The sequence below is a fragment of the Triturus cristatus genome, chromosome 4_1 (assembly GCF_964204655.1).
Source record: "Triturus cristatus chromosome 4_1, aTriCri1.1, whole genome shotgun sequence".
Taxonomy (NCBI): domain Eukaryota; kingdom Metazoa; phylum Chordata; class Amphibia; order Caudata; family Salamandridae; genus Triturus; species Triturus cristatus.
In genome coordinates, this window is record NC_140585.1 from 1,049,547,215 (window position 1) to 1,049,570,270 (window position 23,056).

The 23,056-nt window shown below is 39.3% G+C and overlaps 1 protein-coding gene across 11 annotated transcripts in view; it reads left to right on the top strand.

Moving 5' to 3' along the window:
• Positions 1–21,169, top strand: part of MAGI2 (membrane associated guanylate kinase, WW and PDZ domain containing 2) — a 2,464,469-nt gene extending 2,443,300 nt beyond the window's left edge. For 9 of the 11 annotated variants that reach the window (XM_085654042.1, XM_085654033.1, XM_085654041.1 and 6 more), the window contains one exon: positions 18,329–21,169. Coding sequence is in view for 10 of the 11 variants with exons in the window: in XM_085654033.1 (XP_085510159.1) it covers positions 18,329–19,128 (800 nt within the window). In the remaining variant the exon portion in view is untranslated. The remainder of the gene's footprint in view (positions 1–18,328) is intronic. The other 2 variants (XM_085654039.1, XM_085654040.1) reach the window with 1 other exon arrangement.
• The last annotated feature ends 1,887 nt before the right edge of the window (positions 21,170–23,056 follow it).

Below are 23,056 nucleotides of genomic sequence, written 5' to 3' on the forward strand. Positions count from 1 at the left end.
GGTTGAAAACACGAGATGAGGTTTTAGACTGGAGAGATTAACCATTTTTGGTCAGACACTTTGGGGTAAAGAATTAAGCTGAACAGAGTCAATGACAAGGTTAATGAGAGGAGGAGGGAGAGTGAGAAGAATATTGAGAGAATTGCCTACAATTGAGCTTTTAGAGGAAAACATGAATGTAAGGTTGCTAGCGCTAATGCTGGACAGGCCTGTAATGGTGTGAAAAGCAACGAGGAGAGAGCTGTGTGTGTTTGCTAAATGGCATACAGTTGAAGAAGCATGTTTTTTCAGCTGTGTCACATTTGGTGGTTTGTCCACTTGTGTTGTTCGGTGTGGCGTATCCTCCACTTACCCAAGCAAGTGTATGCGTGTTGTGAGTTTTCATGGGTTAGACCTTACACAGATATGGTTTTGAGTATGTTGGCTTTATTTCAATTCCTTTGCCATGTTGATAAAAAAACAAAAGAAATCTACTTCTGTATATAGAAATGTCCTGTTAGCACCCTGTCATTCCTCAGCGCCTTGACTTGGGACTGCAAGCACTTAGTTAAAAAATAGGGCTTAGACCTTTATTGTATTGGCGCAGAATTTGGGTGACACTGGAGCTATTAGCCTATCAGCAGGGCCTAAATGAGATCCTCAGACTACCTGGTGCCCTAAAAATACCGTGGGTCAGGTAAATCCTACAATCCTTTAACCAACTAGGCTGTGCAAATCATTGGACCACTCCAACAGACCTCAAGAGGGTCCCTTAGGCTGCCTTTAAGAGCATAAGACACCTACTTACATTTGGGCAAGCGGGAATAGGTTCTCTAGCTACTTTATTTCTTGAATTTAAAGTAGATTTTAAACTGGAACCCTTTTTTGATGAGGTTGAGCCCCTATCAGCTAAGACATTATATTTGACATTTCGTTATGGGACCCTTCATGTGTTCTTGTACTTCGAAATGGTGGGGAGTTTCCAGGGATCTGGAAGGAACTTGCCCTCTTTGTGCTGAATCCAATGAAACCATTAAACATGTTCTGCTCTTTTGCCCATCTTACAGAGGATATCGGTGAAAATGGATACTTCCGCTTTTCCGGTTCCCGGGCATACAAGATTATAGAACTGTAATTAGGATTTTGAGAACTGATTCTAGGCATGCCATCGTGTTTTTGGTCTCACAGTATTTGCTATGTTGTGGAGACTAAGGTCCAAATATCTGCATTCCAGTCATCCTGGTTCCATCACAGTTTGACTTGCACACATTCTGTAAGTAAATTATTGTTCCTGCTGAGATGATTTTTGTAGTCATTTAACTAAGTATCGATTGATTGAACTAATCATGTGTTTTATGTACTTTTATGGCCTTGTGCCGATAAAGGGAAGGTTAGATTTATTGCAGCAAGGTTGCATAAAGTAGTAGGCAAGTAACTATAATCAAATATTTATACTAGCTGCATATAAGAATCAAGTATTTTCCTATGGTCTGTTGATGGCAGGACATACTGGGAGTGCATTAGGCACACAATGTAAATTATATGACTAAATGAGACTGATAATGTTTATGCTGCTAGTGTTAGATGCTCTTGTAAATTTTGCACTTTTATTATTCAGATATCTTTGCTACAACCATAGGATGATGACAGCTGCGGTTGTTTTTCGGATATTTGCACATAGTTTAATGTCAAGTTGTTTTTACATAGTATTGCTATTTAAGATGACGTATCGTGGAGCTTTTAACATTTGGAAATCTTTTATTGCGATTTCAATAGAATTGTTACAATAAATTGTATGTTTCTTTTATGGTTTTTTAACCAAATAAAGATCCTTGATCCTATAATGTCAAAGAAGTGAGTATGAAAGTGATTTCAGTTTGTATTTTCAAATTGAAGATAGTTCATTATTCCATTAAGAGAATAGCCTATATGCTAACATTAAAAGTAAAAGTGCCAAGATAAGTCTAAGGGAAAATCTGCAATGGGATATCAATGTTACTGCAATCCAAAAGGAATGCTATTCACTACTGTGACCAGAGACGGGGCACAGCCTTGCTGTGAATAAGGTTAAATCAAGTCTTCCACATTTGCTTACTTTTTTTTAGTTAATAGCCTTTACAAGGGTTTTCATGTTATAGTGTGGTGTTGCCACATTGCTTACAGTACGCTAATACTGCACGTTTCAACGCTGTTGATCGTGGCACACAAATTGAAACTGTAGAAGTTCATACAATTGCAGGACAATAAAATTGCATGGCTTGCAATAAAGAAGTAAAATAGGAGCTATCTATATCCCATCATTATCGTATGCACCAGTCTAGTACTCTGGTCTCTGTGCTACTTGTATGAGAGTTTATGGACTGCCATAGTTTATAATATATCCCCCTTCATAGACATAAATAGCACAACTAATTTCATCAGATTTCATTAAGCACTTATCTGACACTCCTTTGGCTACATTCACTTTTTTTGTGCTGATTCATTATGCAGATGTGAATGCCACTTATGGACATTCATTTTTTTACATATTTTATGTGAATCCATTAGTTAGTCTAAAGGCCAAACTACGACTACAGCAGTCGTGGTGGCGGTCCGGCGACCGCCACACTGCAGTACCTCCCCCAGTATTATAAGTGTGGTAGTTGGACTTCCACTGAACTACTATTACTGGTGCATATTAATTATCCTGCAGTGGTCTGGCAGTAGTCCGAGGCCAAAATATGCTGGCAGTGCCGCAGCTGCTACGCCAAGCATATTTTGAGATGCCTCTACACTGCCCTTTTCATGGCGGTTGCACCACCTTGAAAAGGGTGGTGGTGTGGCAACAAAGGAGGCCCTGTAGGGCCCCCTCTTCCCCTGTGCATGGAGGATAATGCAGGGTGGCACATGTTGTACCCTCTGTAGATTGTCTCCCCCAGTTCCTGCACGGGAAGGAATGTATGACATGGTGCATTCCTTCCAGTCCAGGAATGTGCACTGGTGGTCCTGTGCAAGTGCTGTTTAAGGCTCACAATGAGCCTTTAAACAGTACCGCCACAGGACCCCCATGCTGCCCTTCTGCCAGACCATAAAATTATGTGCAATCCGGCGGGTGGGTGACGGTAAGTTTCGGCTGTCCTGAAACGGGGCAGTGGCATGCCGCCCACACCGCTGAAACTCATAATCAGGTCCTAAATTATGCCCTCTGTAAAACAGGCCCAATGGTATTTTTGTAACTTTTCTTGCAGTGTAAGAAAGGGTTCAATATTTTGAACGATAGAATATATTTGAGAAAGGCCTCTGACCTAATGGCAGTCCAAAAAAATATTCCCACAGGGGCTCTTGCTTCCAATTGAACACATCACGAAGCACAAATGAATACTTTAAAAACATAACACATGGAGCCAGTTTGTAAGCATCCCCTAGATACTGGGAAAGCAAAATCATTAATTTAGAGGTGCCAAAGCGTAAAATTATGCATTTTTCATGTTTATATTTGTTGTGAAAAGCAATCATCCTAGTAACGGTTGAGCAACCTCAAACGAACTATTGTAGTTGGGAAGTGGCATTCGAAAGGTTTTCCCTTTAAGCAGCTAATTACTCCACAAAACTGTTCTTTGTTTTACTAATTTTCATATTTTCAGTTTGCATTTTGGCTCATGAAGAAATTGGCTTCAATCTCATTACAACAACTTTTTTAGCAACTGTGCCAGGCATCTGCATTGTAAAAGAATGACTGCCTGAATCTGAGTGTCTTACTACCTCTCATTTAAAAACATAGATTTCTCGCCCTTCCCAGATGGCTCAACCTTCACCAACACATGATTATTTGATAGCTGATTTCAATACAATACTTTCCAATCATCCTAATTAAGTCGCTCGCGATGATTTGGATTGTAATTTTATTTGAAATAGCATGATAAATTGGGAGATTGTTTTCTAGTCGCAGTTCAAATGTTGGTTTATTATTGTCCCAGAGCGGGCAGTTAATAGGATGTGTGTGGTGGTGAGGGCTGCTATTTAATTGCACTGGTTAAGAGTGAGATTGTGGAAATACCACTGACGAAAATAGCTAAGGGCCCTATTATGACTGTCGTGGTGTGGGAGCGGGGCCGTCATGCTGCTGCCCCACCCTAACACCGCCAAAGACAAAACAGACATCCCATCAAATTACGACTTTTTGGCCTTCCCATAGCAGTGCCTTAAAAATGGGCACTGCAATGGGAACGTCAAAGCATGTTTTTGCATGGACCGAAATGCACAATGCAGTGCATTTCATTTCCTGCAGGAACATGGGGGTACATGCAGACAGGGTGCACACCATGTGCCTCCCTGCGTGCACCCCATGGTGCAGAGGCACAACCTTTGTTTCCTCACGGCCACATTTTTAATGGCGAACGCACTGTCTTGAAAAGTGTGGTGGAGGGGAAACTTCTTATATGCTTAGTGGTGCTGCAGTGGCACCGCCAACATATTAGGGGCCTCATACCGCTGCACCATCACCATGGATCGTGGGTCTCTGGCGGCGTCATCGGTCCTGTGGCGGTTCAACCGCAACAGTCCTAATGCGGTGGGTGGATAGCCACCATGGGTTCGGCGGTCCAATGGACCTCCGAACCCATAATGAAGCCTAAATGTTGGCAGGTCCTACATTTCTTGTATTACAGAACAAGAAAATACCACCTCGCAGTAAAAGACACACTATTATATTATCACTTATGTAAGTGTAATAGTAAGGGTAATTGCATTGTCTCAAGCTTTAAAACAATTACTGTGTTCTGCTAGAACTACAGAAAAAAGTACTGGTTGAAAAAAAAGGGAATTTGTCAGCCCAAATAAAATCAACAGCTTGCTGGTCTCAAATTGACTGATAAGCAGCTTCTTCAATTTAAAAACTCATAGCGCAAGTCATTAAAACCTGTGTTGTGGTGCGGATCGGTTTGGCTTACAGGAGTCCTATGCTTGCCCATATAGTAATATATAACTAGGGCTCCCGGGTTTATGGTATATATTTTTTTTACCATTTCCGTCTGTATTTATTTATATTTATTTCTTGCTAATTTTATCTGTATTTATCCATATTGATTTTGGGTTTGATGGAAAATTTTACACATTTATATGCACTCATGCTTGAATGTCTGCCAGGTTTCAGTGCTGTGAAAACCTGCAGAAGATATATCTGTGCACTTATATGAAAATATGCACATTTCAGTATCAACCTTGTGCATATCTACTGCTGTTAAAGCCTCTTTACTAGAATTTATTTCTTTTTTAACCACCTCGCCTATCAATTCACACATCTATTGGCCAGGCAGTTATGGCAGACAGTATTTAGAATTACTCAAAAAGCAACCCAATTTCTGTTTTTCTCAGATTTAAAATACATTTGGACAAGAAAATGAATGTTTCCTGTCTGTATTTATCTGTAAAAATCAGTAAATATGGAAAACAGGGCGCCTTAAATATAACTCAGGCTGGTGGTATTTCTGTTATGCGTGGTAAATTTCCCCCGCAGTATCTGTTTTTAGGCTCAATGTCTTTATACATTAATTATGATGAGGACGGTATTTATAACACAGAAATGCACTAAAACAAGGCATTTGTAACTGTAGGTGAAATCCTTGATTTAGCATGTAGTTTGGTATAATATTGTTACCAAACTATATTTGTATATGATATTTTAGAATATTATTTTAATCCTTTTAGCTCTGCACCAGTAGACTAATGTTTGACTGGGACTGGCCTGAGTTGGAGATACAAACGCTAATATGAATACCATGGGGAGGCCTGGATAGAATGTTACACCTAAGTCAACCTAGAATGGACAATACAGATTTTCTATATGTCTAGCTAAGAAAAGTCCCGATTTTATTAAAAATATTGAGATAAATATTATGGCAGCTCGTATCTTGTTTTTATTTTACTAGAACCCACAGAACAACATCAACATAAATCCCCTGGTTAGAGAAGGAACTGAACAAACAAACCAATCAAAAACAAATATTAGCTCGTAAGTCTACTAATCAACTCAGTCTATTTTCTTGATGTGAAGATCCCCTAAAGTCGATGCGCGAAATGAAACAATATTAAAATGAAGGAGAATCCCAGCATAAATAGGATGGCTTCAGTCTTTCGCTTCACCAATGTATCCTCCTTTACTGTCATTGACAAACATCTTTTAAATTTCCACATCTACATGCACTCCGTTTTTTTTATGAAGGACCAGTTGGGGCACTGACACAAAAAAAAAATGCATGTTAATGCAGAAATCAGGGGAAGGCACCCAGGTAACATTATTAGACTGCATGAAAATCATACATTGCTAATTGAAAAATAACAAGTGCAAGAGGAATAATATTCACCTCCGTGTCTTTCTTAAATCACAACTTTCCATTTCTAGGCAGCTAGGAGAATCTGCATTTTATTGCAAGTCCAGAGGCTATATTAAACCTATTTAAATCTATTAAAAAACTTGAAATTAAGCATGAGCTGTTGCTTTAACAATAAAATGTTCTAAAACTAGATATCCTTGACCAATCAGCAGATTAAAGGATATCTTCAATCCTTGCTCGAGCTCAGTAGGCCCTTAAGGCCATAGCCACTCTAGCAGAAAAGGCACTTACATCGCAAGTATTGACACATACCAGGAACATCACCCATTTACCCCATCTTGTCAAAGTAGTGAAGGAAAGAGGGGCAAGTGGCTGCCTAAAAGAGATCAGTAATTGAGGAGAAGACTTTCTTAAATGAGCCACCCATAGCACATACTTCTTTAGATTGCACACAATAAACAATTTTAGGTATATATAAAAATCATATGCCTTAATATGGAAAGGAAAATACCTCCTGGTGAGAACTGCATATTGGAGAATCACAGAACTACTAATGAAGGGAAAAAAACAGAGAAACTTGTCAGCATTTTCAAAGAAAGAGAATCATCGTCCATCCAGTTTTCACACAACTGCAAAACCAAATCAACATCCCTAAGTGATGAATAACATGATTTTAGAAGATTTTTACACTTAATACTCTTCAACATGCACATATAAGAGAAGTTCCCCAACTAATATTTTTCCCACTCATTGATGCCAGACATTGCAGATCTCTATTCATCAACAGTACGATAAGACATTCCTTGAGAAGCAAAGAAACTGAGAAATTAAGAATCATTATTGCATTGGCAAAAACAAGATTAAGGTACCTTTTCCTGCATCAGCAAGACCAAAGTCTCCAAGCTGACTGGTCATCTGTGGAAATTTCTTCAGCCGAAGATGATTGCATGGGATCAGAACCCCTATTGAAAGCCCTCAAGAGGTTAATCGGCTCAAAGGTTATGTGCTGGAGTCCACAATCATGTTGTGAATCACCCTACAAGAATATAACAAAAGCTGAAGATTGTTGGAAATACTTTAGGAAGGACTATGGACACCTCCAGTAGAAAATGGAGCCAAAGCTGAAACCTCCAAAGAGAGGTACTCATAACTGGCACCCTGTACCTTTCTGAATATGAGTTATGCAATGCATGGCAATACAGAAGGGTGGAAAAGCATTGCAGCGCTCTACATACCAGTGTTGTAAGAAAGTTTCTGAGGCTAAAGCTGCTGGTTCTTTTATGCATTTGAAAAAGTAATTTAGCTATGAGTTCAGTCTGGAAGCAAACAGAACTATGGAAATGGTGCCCCATTCTAGTTCTTACTATATCATCACATATTGGTGTTGTAATCCCTGCAGGTTTACATAGCACAAATTTAGCATTAAGTCATCAAATCACTTTACAAGAGAACATAACTTTGCACATTTTTAGGCACAGGGAGATTAAGTGATTAGCCCAGAATCACAGGCTGTTGGGCTGAGGCCAAATTTTGAACCTGTGCTAAGGCTAGAAGTTCTAGCCACTAGACCAAGTCACTTCATCAATACCAATCTACCAGTGCCTATAAAGTATTCTGCTCTGACAGATATCCTGTGCCTGGGCTGAAATCCCACAAAACCTAAGCTACCTCTGCCATAATTTTGTACTTTATTCTCCCCAACCGATTCACACATCTTGTTGCTGTGATATTGTCAATATATAGCAATATGGCACCATTTTCCTTTTGCTTTGTGGTGCTGCAGATTGCAAAGGAATCTGCAAGAAACACTAAAACATGCATGCACATCGAACTTAAGATATGGAACCCTCCTTCCCCGCTGGCTGGCACTTGACTCTAACACTAGATTTCCACATCTATAGGCAGCATGTCTGAATAAGAAATACTTTCTAAGGGGTGTCTGATCTTTAATTACTGGAGAACCTAGTAGTGGAGGTGGCCTGGAAAAATTGAGTGTATGGAGGAAGCTGACAACCCGAGTATCCTGGTGAAAAGAAGGAACACAGCATAAAGAGTCTTACCTCTGATCAATACCTTTCTTATTAGGCAGTTTTTTGGTTACAGAAGTTTTAAGGTTTGATTCGTGGAGACCCTTAAATTCCTCAGAACGTTTTTGGCAGAGCTAGAACAGACATCTCTTAATTCACTACAAACTCAGTGTCTGTTATGAGAAGAATCACTTTTTTAACATGATCCAACAGTAATATGTGACTTTTAGCAACACAAATCTAGAGTGTAGAATGTAAAGAATGTAGACTAGCATTCGGAAGCCTTGTGCCCTGAGATGTGCTACTAAAGGCTTGATGAGCATGGGATAACATTAAGGGGCAAAGGATAGATCAAATCACAGTAAAGTGAACCTGTACTCTGTCCCTACCATTGGAACTGAAGAAAGATTGGGACACAAAGGTAGGCTTCCTGAGGTACTCCTCTCCTGCCTGACCTTGGAAGAAGCACCTCCCTTAGATGTACAATGACCTCCATCCTGAAAAGACGATTATAACTGGACAAAATGTATTGGTTTTTCTTCTCCATAAGAAATATGTAGCTTATGGAAACCTGAGGGTATGGAATATTCTGAAACTTCCAGTGTTTTAAAGACTTCCCTGATCTGTAAAAAATCTAATTAGAATCTAATTTCACAATAAACTAAACCGCAAATAGTTTGAGGAACACAAGGATCTTCAGATAGCTTTACAGAATTTTGAAGATAATACGCTATTTCTCCACCAATGGCAAAGGGGAATGGAAAACAGCCTTTACAATGTGGCATTTACCACACAAAGCCTCTATATATATATGGGTTTGGGGTATGGGGTTTTTTGGTGTTCAGGGGCGAGAAGGGTATTGGGTGGTAAGAGTGTTTTTAGTGTCTAAGGGTGGGTAAGGGTATTGGGTGGTAAGGGTGGTTTTAGGGTTTAGGGGTGAGGAAGGTATAAGAATAGATTTGTAAGGGTGTTTTTAGGGTTTATGGGTGGGTAAGGGCATAGAGGTGGTAAAGGGGCTTTTAGGGTTTAGTGGTGGGTAAATATAGTTATTGTGAATTTAGGGTTTAGGGGTGGATAAGGGTGTTGGGTGGTAAGGGTGTTTTTCAGGTTTAGGGGTTGGTATGGGTATTGGGTGGTAAGGATGTTTTTAGGGTTTAGGGGTGGGGGAGTTTAAGAGCTGATAAGGGAATTTATATATTTATATATATATATATATACACACACATATGCACGCACACATAAATATGAATAGGTGTTTCACTTATCTGATATATTCTTTTCAATTTATTGTAAAGGCATGTGTGTAATAAAGACTTGTGTGGTAAAGGAACTTTGTGGTAAAGGCATGCGCCGTAATGTCACCACACAACCACTAGGAACAGGGATTTCTCCTTCCTTGAGTGATTTTAGCTCTCCTTGCCTCTCTTTTGTGTGGAATGAACAAGGTATGCCGGTACAATTGGAACTAGTTGCCGTGTTGAAACCTGTTGTCGTAGAAGAACCGTCCCCTGAACCTGCCGGCCCTAAAAAAAAAAAAAACATCCCTGCCAAAGATGCCAAACAAAGAAGTGCGAGCCTTGTCAAGTGAGGAAAAAAGCATGGACACACTTGCCATTTCTTTAATGAGCTGGTCACCAAAGAGCAGGCCATTGTGTTTCTGGAGTAGACTCTGAGGTAGCAAGTTCTCTGAACTTTGAATCGTTTTTTCAAGCCTAATAGAAATCAATTAAATTGCATTCCTGAGAGACAAATCACTCTCTATGCCCAGTTGGTGATAATGTCCAGCTCAATGAGCTCCCATAGACTCTTCCACCTGTTAAGCACTGCTTAAACTTAAAATCCTAGTGAGAAGCCCAATTACCTTCTGCAATTTATCGTGGCATATATATCTATTCTCTAACTATACTTTTCCTAGGGTCTCTTTAGATTCTACTTTAATTAATGTCTATTACTTTCTCCTAAGGTTATCAAACCCTTCAAAATCATAATCATCTGTACTGGCACAGAGTCAGAATAATAGGAGTAGTCATCATAGCTTACATCATCACCATCCATATTAATTGACTTCAAATTTCTCAAACAATATTGGTGATACCTCCTTGATTTACAGTCTAGCTCTAAGCTTGAATGTCTAGTTTATAGACACAAGTCTGACTCAGCAGGTGGTTGAGAACAGCTCAATACAAACAATTCAGGAGAACGCGAAGAGGGCACAATTGTTTTTAACTAATGTGTTGTATTTACCACCACCAACACTGTATTGGTATCCTTCTTAAGGATGACTGCCACCCCTAAACCTTCAGATTATCATACAATATACATTGTCTACTACTTTTACAGCTACTACGAAGGGTCACGTATTCAGAAATTACTTTTACCACTGTGGAATTTGTATCTAAAACAACATATTAACATGAGAAAAAAATAGCCCTCTGAATAGAATAAAATATATCATTTCCAAGAGAATTATATAAATTCCTTTAAAGCAACTCCCCTTCCTTGAATTGAGATCATCATTTTTTGATTTGTATTGGTTTTCCTGATGAAGTCAAATCACAGCGGATCCTACAATTCCCTCACAAGGATGGTTTAATACACACCAGAAATTAAATACAAGTTAAGCACTGAAATCAAGAGCATATAAGTAAATGTCTCATGCTAAGAAACAGAATCTGCTCGTTGCTCAATGTAGTGTAACCAGACATAGTCCTACCCAGCCTCTTTACAATTACAGGAACGAAAAACAACCAGGTCAGCAAACAGCCAAGTTTAAAGGAAGCCCTAGGGCTAGAATAAAAACATGTCAGCAATATTATGGACCTCACCCATCTCTATAAAGCGTAAAGGGGCAACTAGATGCTGCATTTGAATATATCCTAGAGGGCAGGAGAAAGAAAATATGTGTGTCACACATCAAGATAAACATGGGCTTGCTGCAATTAATTATTAACCAAACTAATTATCAATCTTCACCAGCATGTACTTATGTTTGGGCAAGTAAGCAGCAAGCAGAGGTTGGGTTCATTAGGAGACAGCTTCATAAAGACTATGGGGCAGATTTACAAGTCCTTGCGCCACTTTTGCGTCACTTTAAACCTGAGAAAAGTGACGCAAAAGTGGCGCAACGGGCTTGTAAATATATCCCTATTACTCTTGCTGATTGGTTTGTTTCTTCCCCCTCTCTCAGCAGGACGTTATGGGAATTTTAGTTGTGTTGTGGCTACTGGTAAAATAAAGGTAAGATATCAATCAATCAATCAATCAATCAATCAATCAATCAATCAATCAATCAATCAGGGTTTATAAAGCGCGGCAACTCACCCGTGAGGGCCTCAAGGCGCTGGGAGGGCAGGGGGCTGCTGATCTGTCTGCGCTATGGTGTTTAGTCGAAGAGCCAGGTCTTGAGGTCCTTCCTGAATAGGATCAGCAATGGTGTTTGTCTGAGGTGGGTCTGCAGGGTGTTCCAGGTCTTTGTGGCTAGGTAGGAGAAGAAGCTTTCTTCAGTTCTTGTCTTGTTGTTCTGAGGGACGGTGGCCAGGGCCAGCTAGGTGGAACAAAGGTGTTTGGTGGGGCCGTGGAGTGAGAGGCGGTGGTTCAGGTATGCTGATCCTGTGTCATGGAGGGCTTTGCAGGTATGCCGAGGAGCTTGAAGGTGATCCTTTTGTTGACTGGGAGGCAGTGGAGTTCTCGGAGGTGTTCGGAGATATGACTGTGGTGGGGGATGTCAAGAACCAGTCTGGCTATCAGATGATATAATAGAGCCTTCCATCTTGCAATAAAGTCCATTTGCTAATCAGCCCTATGAATAGGGCTCTTGTTTGAAAATGTAACAGTGCTGCTCTGCATTGTCAGTGTTCTCCATTGTAAAATGCAGTGTAAAGAGTCACAAAGGAGTGAGAGATAATGCACAACCTAGCAAATACCTCTACCATCTTGACCGTGCAAGGAACTTGATGTGTTACTCTCCAGGAAACAGGAGGAAGGTCATTTTAGGGAATGCTTAGCTTTGGTATATGTAAGGTTTACAAACTAAATCAATAAGGGGAAAGCTTTTCACTTTGTAATGTCAAACTAGAGCCCACTAATTTACATCAGTTTTTGATATTGAAGGCTTTCTTGAATCTGTGAGTCAAGACAAACTACTTACCATAATCTCAACTGAGCTTGGGACCTGAGTTGAAGAAGCCAACTCTTAAGATGACTTATGGTACCAGTGGGGTGCTCTGCTTACTGCTGGTGTCCTTTTCTGTCTGTTCTTTTCTCCCCAGAATCAGGACATACTTACTGTCCTATATCTGTAGAGTCCAGGAATCAAAGTGGATCCATAGACTAGAGTGGACACTAAATCTAACTTAGAGCGTTCCAGCCCAAAAGAAATTTGTCTGGCTCTGGTTCGAATGAATAAGATTAACATTTACCTATCTGATGAGCAGAATTAAATCCTCAATATCTGTACTGTACAGTGCCTTAGAATAGAGAATATTATTCATTACTGCTGCAATATGTAGAACATGTTGATAATTGTTCAAAGCATAACAGGGAAAACATATCATCCACAGCCTTTGCAGCTCTCCTGTCCAAGCAGAACTTGTTTCACCTTCCACAAGCTCTGCAGAGTGAGCTTTGACAAGCTGCATTTGTGGCTAGAGAGTTCTGTTCAGCATAAGCAGGCTTGCTTTGTCTGGTGAAGATAGAAAAGTTCTGGACATATAGCAAAAGAAGATTTGACCTTCAAATTATATTCAGTACATCTGGTAACCTTCCATCCAATATAAGCTTTAAAGATCACCTTTATCCATCAGAACATTTCCATCTTTATTTATGTTTGGCATGTTGACCCAACTAGCTTGTCTGAACTTATGGTGCTCCACAAAACAAATAACTTGTGAGGAAAAATTACTCATCAAATCAATCATTACAGCCCTATCTGACAAAAAAAATACTTGTGAGTCAGTTTCACTGTGGCCTGGGCCCCACTGAAAAGACCAGTGGAGACATGCTAAGTATAATTATGTGTTGGGTAGAAGCATATCAATTGTTGGTATACCATGCCATCTGATCAAAATAGGTACCTTGACATGATGTTGTGGGAGGTTGGCTATTGCATCCTCTTGCCTACCTCTATGAGCCAGCAAGAATTCTATCATACACTCAAACTTAAGTGAGGTAACTATTTGGTTTAGGAGGCAAATCTTACAGACTTGATATACCAAATATTCTTAAACAAAGTTGTGTATTTCTTCTGCTATTATGCAGTCTGTTTAAAAGTAATTTGAATGTAACGACACATTTAGAAAATGCTTTCACAAATCTGTAATAAAAGTGAATTTAGATTGTTTCATGTGCTGGTAATAATATAACTTTAAACAAAATATCAGTTGGCATACATGGAATCTCTAGCATCTTCGAGTGAATTCTATAAAAATATTTTGAAAAATAAAATTAAAATGCAAAACAAATGGCAATTTGTATGAAAGGTTTTTGAAAGTGTTTCTTTTAAATATGAAGGTGTTAAAAGTGTTATTTCCACAGAATATGGTTTCCTATCAAGCGTATTCTGCAATTGTTCAAAAAAGGCTCTTATAAGTTCAAATGGGATATAGATATCCTTAAAATGCAGAGCAAGAAAGTACATAGACGAGCAAAGAAATGTCCATAGAAAATAAATCTAGCAATGCTTTACTGCTTTGAATGAGGTATTTGGATGACATTTATGACATACCTGTTCAGGTGAAGCAATAGAAATTGAAATTGTTCTCACATCAGTTGTTTATAAAGCAGTGTGTTCTGTTCTCCGTTTCCAGGCTGCATCTGGTCTGTGGTTCTCTGTCTATTGTGTAGGGACTGTTGTGGGTCTGCGAAGCCTAATCAAGGTGTCCGCAACTGCTTTGAAAATTACATAATATTAACAAATTAATAAAGTGCCTCTAAATGAAGAAGCAAAATGTAAAAAGGAAAATTTAAATGCTCTTTAAATTTGAAGAAATTTGAAATTGAAGGTTAAAAAATTACATTGACATCCGTAGATTGATCCATTGTAGTAATGCAAGTGTATTAAACAGAATATACTATGAACAATGAGTACCCTCAATTAATTTGAGAAAAGGTCCAACTTTCCAATTAAAACTTTAAAAAAAGTTTTTTATACTTGTTAATGAATATTTCATCTCTTCTGTATTTGTTTGATGAATGTTTGTGTCTGTATTTTTAGTGTATTACTTAACTTTTTTAAGGTTGAGTCCCTGAATTCCAGTGATAATTCATTGGGGATCCTTAGATGCCAATCATGAATTTGTGGGGTTCCCACTGGATCCAATAATGATTAAGCGGGGGATCACAGCATTAGTTCATGCTTGACTATGCATGTTCCACCAAGGGCTGGTCTGCTGATAAGCTGCATTTGTGGCTACAGATTTCTGTTCAGCATAAGCAGGCTTGCTTTGTCTGTTCATTGGGGATCCTTAGATGCCAATCATGAATTTGTGGGGTCCCCACTAGATCCAGTAATGATTAAGCGGGGGATCACAGCATTAGTTCATGCTCGACTATGCATATTCCACCAAGTGCTGGTCTGCTGTCAGTGAAGCTTACCAACATATAACTACTTCCATTAATTCCCACAACGATGCCCTGTCACTCTCATAAAAAGAGGGCGTAATATTAAGTTATATTTTACAACATGATATCACAAACATATTTAGAAAATTATTTTTGTAAATAAATATAAAGTATATTAATTTCACTCAGAGTTATTTATATATTTCACTTTCTATTGAGTTATTTTTATATCACAAGGAAAATGTACATTTATATTTTTATTAAGGAAGAACACAATGGCAGAAAAGAGAAAACATGTACAATGGTGTTCGCTAAGGCCTTGATCAAAAGCAAAGTTATCAGAATTCCAAGTAATACAGAGTTTTTCCAAACATGGTAGTTATCTAGTCAATAAACTCAGCTTGTACACAGGTTTTCGTAGGTCAACTTCAGCAGGTCAACCCTGCCAACATTTACTGTGGGAAAATGCACATCAGTACCTTTGGACATTGAAAGTTCAGTGAAGTATGTACTGAAATCCGCATATTATGTCCAACTTTGGAGTTTGACTTTAGACTAAGTGGTATTTACTGTCTCTGGTAAAGACCTCATCCTATGGTGTCTGTATCTAGTAGTGCTTTGCCCCACTTGACATTGCGACCTAAGTAGTGTGATTATAGCAATTGAGGCGTGAAAGTGTACTTGCTGTTTTCAAGCAGATTTTCTTTCGGCAATATTTAATCATAGAAAAAAATTGAATACCATTTATGAGAACCCAAATAATAGAATTGCTTGGTAGGAGAAAAACAAACTAATAGAAACATATTTTGGTCAGTGAAATCGAAAAAAACAACAATAATCCATCAAACAAATAATTTATATTATTTAAAAACAACTATAAAATTGTTTTTCAGAGAACAAGTAGTTGTGAAACCCTCATTAAATCCCAGTTGTAAAAAACTGCTTTAATGTTGAGAACGTATAGACAACATTCTCAAACAAATCTTACAAAAAGAAATTGAAAGTATATAAATTCATTTTTAAAAAGTGGAAGTTAGAATAAAGAAAGGCTATTTAAATGGTGAGGACTCTAGTAATCCTTATTTTATTCATGCAGTCCCTAAAAATGAGGATGCCTGTAAAAAAGAATACAAAAATAACAGAAGAGAAGTAAAAAAACAGATAAATAGACTAGCGTGAAGGAAGGCAGGTTGGCGAAAGGGATGAGGGAGAATGAGGTTACAGAATGGGTCCCCCTCAAAATAATGGAAAAAAGAGGGTGTGGAAATAGGAGAACACAAACTGACTTCACAATTTATGTTGGGGAATCTGAAGGGTGGCCACTGCCCAAACATAAAAGGGAAGGATAGGATTGAGAACAGGGTTTAAGAAAAGAAGGATGTGAGGAAAAGATGGAAAACGGTTGGTTAGACCATGCACAACAATTTAAAACAAAAATTGGTAAAGCCAATAGGTTTTGCCTATGTGAGCTACTGTCTTTGCCAATGTTTTGTAGCCATAATGTACAGCAGAACAGTTGCTTTGCAGTGTAGCTAAAACTAATTTTAAAAAGTGCTATGACGCAGGCAGATAATTTCTTTTTTTGAGAGTGCATTTGTGCTGGAGTCCTCATAGTCCTTTTTTAAATATTATTATTTTCAGTCATACTGCACAGCAGCCATGTTGCTATACGACATGACTACACATCGTTGCCGTACTCATGTAGTAGAGCATGGAAAAAGACAATGGCAGAGCCAATAGTCTCAACGGTGAAACCTATTGGCATTGCCAAAGCTTGTTAGCTCTCTGCACAGCACCCCGGTGATTCTGAGCAAACAGTCAATCTCTCCATGCATGTAAAAGAAAACAAGTATGACATTTGTCTGAAAATCCCATCATATAATGAAAGCGATTGCGCTCATGGGCATGTCTTAGTGAAAATACATTTGGAAGTAGACATCTGTTGTCACAATAAAACCAGATAGCATCTATTGTCACAATAAACATCAACTTCAAAGGAGAAAAGGACTTCTTTGAAGTGTGTGTGACACAGTAAAAAATAGCTTCAAATGGCAAGAGGTTCAACAAGGATCACAGGGAAGAAGAAAGCAATAAAAGTAGTGCCTCAATCACAGTGGAAGGACAGCAATCAAGCTGAAGCAATCAGTACTTGGTCCATGCTTCAGATTAAAGTAGAGGAAGTGAAGCCTGCACACTCTGGCCAATTAGAAGGCAGCAATAAGAATGACAATGAAGCCAACAAATGTTAAGTAATAGATGGGCTCTAAGTCCCTTGTATAGAATCTCTCTTCCAAGCGACAGTGCATGCGCTGTCGCATAGGAGACCCAAAAAAAATAAAACATCACCAATGTAAAGGACATGGGTAGCAACCAAGAGTAAATAGATGTGGTACTGATGCTTGTTGACCAAGCATACACTCATGAAAGCTATGGCATTTAATTAATATTTAATTCACTCTCTAAATGCTTCCTTTTCATTCTAGTTCAGATAAATTCATGCTTTAGGTGCAGAGTGCCCTGTTTTAGTAGAAGATGTTAAAAAAGTATTGCATTCCAACACAGCGCGTTAGGAGCATCTGCTGAGTGGCTTTGAATGAACTCTCTCATGCACATTAAGGGCCGGGCTAAAGCAAAGCCTCTGTTCTTGCAGATGCCAGTAGCAGCAGAGGAGACAGAACATTGCTCATTGAATCCCCTCAGTGGGTAAAGAATTGTGTATGCTTCTCCTCGAGCAAAAATGATGGTTTTGCCAGAATTTGCTGAAATGATGATTTAAGGATAATCTATTCCAATCTGCTTTTGTACGGATATTTTTATTCCAGTTTTGACATTTCATATTTCAGCGAAGAATTAGGCTTGTTTACGAAATGCCATCATTTTCATTTTTTTACCGGCTTGAGTTTCATACAAAAGGGGATTTAACTTCCGGTTTGTTTAGTCCTCTGTCGTCTTGCGTTCGTGTGATTCGTGAAAAATTGACTCTGTTGTTGGTGTACTGTGTAACGTGCTGCATGATGGTAGTTAAAATAGTCTCAATATATTGCCATTGTTGGTGTCCGAAAAAAGAAAGAACTTGTTATGTGTTTTACTGTTTGATTATTAGCTTCATAAATGTGTTTGTCTTGGAGGGCGAAGGCAATCATTGCATGCGACCTGCATTCAGTAGTTTTTGGAGCTCATTTTCTGCTTGCAGAAGCATGCATATTAGATTGCAGAAAAGCTCAGAGAAAGACAGAAGGGCACTGACACAGATGCTAGGCATGTGCGTGCCCACGCTGATCATGACAAGTAGTAAATTCATGATTGCTGCCAGTCCAAACATTGATAAAGACAAACCTAGATTATCATTTTTAATATTTACCATTCAGATTAAGAAGTTTGTGAAACAAGCCTTTTGGAAACCTTAATTTATGTTATGCATAGACTAATTTTGTTTTTTTCCTCTTGCAACAGACGAATCAAACTCCTGGACCCCTCCCTCTGCCACCTCCACAGGGATGTCGGAAGTAGCTGTCTCCTTCGATGACGTGATCGTACCATTACCTTCATCGCATCTAGCCCTGCCCTCTGACCTTTCTCATAAGATAAGCCCAGAGCTAGCCTGGGATATCCAGAGGGAGCATGACGCGGGGACACCAAAGGAGCTTTCTGGAACCGGCCATAGAAAGAAAAGACTGGGTGAGACACGCGAGCGTTCAGCGAGCCCCAAAAAGACTGACCGGTCTAAGCGTGAAGAGGCAGTAAAGAAGGGACACTTGGAGGCCATACACAAGACATTGGAAGGTGGCAGGACCACCTCTGATGTGAGGGGAGATGAAAATAATGTGCAGAAAGACTCCAGAGCAGGGAATCATATGTATTCTGGAGGTAAAGATTCCAGAAGCAGAAGATCTAGATCCCCGGAAGCACACACCGGGGGGACCTTCTGTACAAAAGAGGATGTCAAATCTTCCCAGGCTTGTGAGAAGAAGGCATCTGCTGAACAATCCAGATCAGATGCAGCAAGTGCCGCCAGGATGCACAGCAGCAATACTCTTGGTTCTCGTGGAGGTGCCCTGGCCGAGGAACAGAGAGAAACTAATGTCAAAGGCAGCGAATTATCCAGCGAGGGGCGTCCTCATTTAAGTTATGCTAGTCGCACCATCAACCCCACAGCACGGAAAGCGACTGTCTCACCAGGGCCCTGGAAGATCCCTGGTTCCGACAAGCTACCTAGTGTACTCAAGGCTGGCACTTCTGCACTCAGCAGATGAATCGGTGACTTTTGCCTGCTGGCTCTGTTTTGCAGGATTCAAAGTGTTCTTCTTAACGTCTGTCTCGCATTTATTTTTATTTAAGTTTTACCTTAATTTATTTTAATTTTCACATTTATAGAAACACAAAACCTTGAGGACTTGACCATTTGTTTGCTGTTTCCATGAGAATGTGCACAGTGTCTAATATATTCAAAATTAAGAGCATGAACAGCAGTCAGGAGGAGATTTTAAACTGTACCTGAAGTCCTCAAATCTGTTCTGGGGACTTTGGCAGCTATGGAAGAACCAAAATACCACAAAAAACACCCAAGAAGGACAGTGCAGTGTAGCTTTAGTACTTCCCCACTGCATGAAGGGTGTGGGTTTCATCCAGACTTTGTAGCAAGACATTGGCCACATTTAGAGCAACCGCCAACTGGAACATCGCCTTAACAACAACTGCACTGAGCAAACCGAAGCTGAGAAGGAATTAAGTCTTTTCATTGGGATATGGTGTTGTAAATATACTGCTTTCAACATATCTAGACAGGGGTTAACATTTGAAACTGTTTACCCATGCCATGTTTCCAGCGTCAACATTTTCGACTAATCCACTGGTTTGACCCGACATCATTGACCGATGCGGGATAGATGGAAATTCCAGAGGATAAATTGATGAGGTATTGTTTTTACTGCTATCTTTTTTGATCAACCCACATATATGTACAGCAAAAGGGAGATCTTCTTTAGATGAAGTTGAGGCAATTATCAAACTACATTTTCTTCAGGTTCCTAGAATTCTTTCAGGTCTCGAACAAATCCTCAGTTGCTAAAGTTCATACTCCTTCCGTGGTCCCGGGAGGAGAAGCAGCAGATTACTCATTGGCCAAGCCACCCTGCCTGCAGCATAGATAAACATTTCCCTTGCCCTACATTGCTTTTTGAGAAAATAATGTAGCCATTTTTCAAAACATTTTGTTACTTTAGTACCTATTAGTACCATGAGCAACCAGACACTTTTTATTGACTTGTATCTGCGAAGGTTCTTATTTTAACATTCCTTTCTTCTCTTTCAAAGACTTCTGTTTCCCCCCTGCCTTAACTCTACACGTTACTAACCCCCCCGCCCAATGCTAACATAAGCAGGGCGAATACGCTTGTGCTGCTGACTCACGTCCCTGCTAAAAATATGTTTTTTACATCTCTAGGTTCTGAATAATCTAAAAAGATTATACCCTTTAGCAGTCCTGGGTATGGTATAAAGTATTTACATATTTTATTTTAAAGCACTGGCTTCTGAAAAACAAGGGGTCGTATTTTAATAGTCTATGTTAAAAAAAAAACCAAGCGTTTTAGAACAACTCTAGATTCAAAATGACCTACGGTGGCTAACCACACAAAAAGCCTGCTGAAAGCCATTGCATTATGATCCAATGCTAAGCACACCTTTTATTTTAAGGTGTGGCCTTCATAAAAACAAAGATATGGCTATAAGTGGCTCATGAGAAAATCAGCAGCTTTGACAAACTCCATTTCCAACAAATAAAAAAGCACAAAGCTAGCTAACTGTTTGCAAACTGAATTTGTCTGAATACTTTTAACTGGAAGTTTGCAATTCGCTCTTTGAATCTGGTTTCAGACAATGCTTCGATAGGGTAGCTGCACGTCCCTAAATCCTTAATACAATTACCCATTCATACAAAAGCTAAAAAAATGAGATTACGCTTGCATAAATTCTAATTTGCACATTTGACTGCGACTGGTGGTGCAGTATTTGCTTTGTGCGGTTGTAATCGATAACCTATGAAAAGAGCACGCCATTTGACTCCCACTCAAAATAATATTTCTGTGTAGTGTTAGCTGTGAGATTACCTTGTACAGCTGTATCTCTATAAATATAATTCCATGTATTAATAGTCACAGAAAGGCTGTAAGTGAGCAACTATTTTTATGAACCGCAGCACTATGGATAAATAACTTTTACAGAAATCTTGTTTACTGTATGATATTCTAAAACACTGTCAAATAAAATATATATCCAAAAATGGGTTCGAATTTCTCCTTTGAGTCTGTCTTTGTTGTCTGATTTTTTTTCTACTTGCCAGTTGTGTTTGAGTTGTCATAATAAACAATAGAGAAAGGCGGTGTTCCTCAATTGTGTGCTTTGAATCAATTAATCTAGTAAACAATCAATCATACGGCCAAGAGGCACATACATTATATGAATTTAACACATGTTGTGTTTAAAAAACCATGCTAGCCAAAGCATGTCACATTTTAACCTGGGAAGAGTACCAATTGTGAAAATAGGAGGGTAGAAAAGAAGGGGACCACACCATGCACGCAGCATGAGATACAACAGCGATTACTCACTTGAACAAAAGGTAAGTGCTTATTTTTGCTCAAGGGCCTACTTCCTAGGCACTACTTCTATAAAAATGCATCTCCCGAAAAATATCCTCTTGTGTAAAACAGCAGAGATGTAAAGGAAGGAGCCCAATGCACTTGCTTGTTAAGTGGGTGCAATTACACTGCTCCTGTCCAGAACCGCAAACAGGACAAGGTTAGGTTTGCAGTTCTGAAAACGCTGCTTCCTCTACTGGAAATGTTACTACTTGCACTATTGTATGGAAAAGAATGGCTTTCAGCAGGGACGTAGCTTCAGGGGGGTGTTTGGCGTGTCACACCTGCCTAATTAATGTAATCTATAGTAAATAGTTGGGTACAGGTGCCTTAAGTCGGGTATTGTGAGGATTGTTTTGAGACACACACAGGAAAAAATACTCACACATACACACCCTAGTCTCTGTTTTAAAGGTTTTTATTTTACAAAAGAGTGATTGTTGGATAATATGAGGTCCACACCCCTTCCCTCAATCTTACTGGCCAAGCTACCCCCCTGGCTCTCAGTATGTGTGGTCTGTTAGATCTCATACCATATGTGATGTTTATATGTTAACAGGAGAAAGAAATTCATTTCTTACCTTGTTTTAACCATTTATCATGTGAACAAGTGGGACTAGAAATAGGAAAAGTTTACTATATGAAAGAGAAAAACCCAAAAATGTTGGGGCAGATTTATCAATATTTCATGCAACGCACCTCAATGCAGCAAGACAACTTGCTGCGCTGCATTACATGTAACATTATATGGCGCATTGATGTCCTCTCTTTGTGCTGGCGCACTTATGGCTGCCTAGTGCTAACACAGGCACCCTTGCATCATGGTGCAAGGGAGCCTGCATTTCAGGCAGAGCTGTTTTTGTGCAGAATGCAGCACATGTGGAAAGAGGAAAGAAATAGGATAAATACACATTTTTCTCCTCATTACGCCTCCCCTGCGAAGGCGCAGAATTTAGATGCATTCCCAGATCTCTCACTCATGGTAAATCTGGGAATGCACCAAAATCTATGAGGGGAAGCATGGAAGCACCCATGCTCCACCCTTGGAATGTTTCCCTGGGGCATAAGGTGGCCTTGTGTGGATAGGTAAATCTGATTTATTTGTTGTGTTGCCCTTACATTACCTTGCATAACACAAGGGAAACACAGCACTTTGCTAAATCTGGCCCTTAATCTTTTCTGGTTGTGCATTCTCTTATCAAGGATTCAGCAGGTTTTTGGGTCATCGGCCATGACCTTTTATAACTAATCACATGGGCATCTATCTCTCCTGAAGACTAGAAGAATAGAAAGAAGCTAGTTGTATGTTCCCGGTAACTTGGCCTCACCATCTAATTTGCATTTCTCTTCATATTCTCACGCAAACTAGCAAACCCTTCATATCATACATTTTGAAACCAAGAAATAAAGGAAAAACAATTATAAGTGATGATCACATTGCTTGTCAACGTTTTGTTTCATTCACCCATTAACATATTATTTAGTGGCCTCAACACCAAAGAGGGAGTGAGGTTTCTGACCATTAATGATAAATTTACTAGCT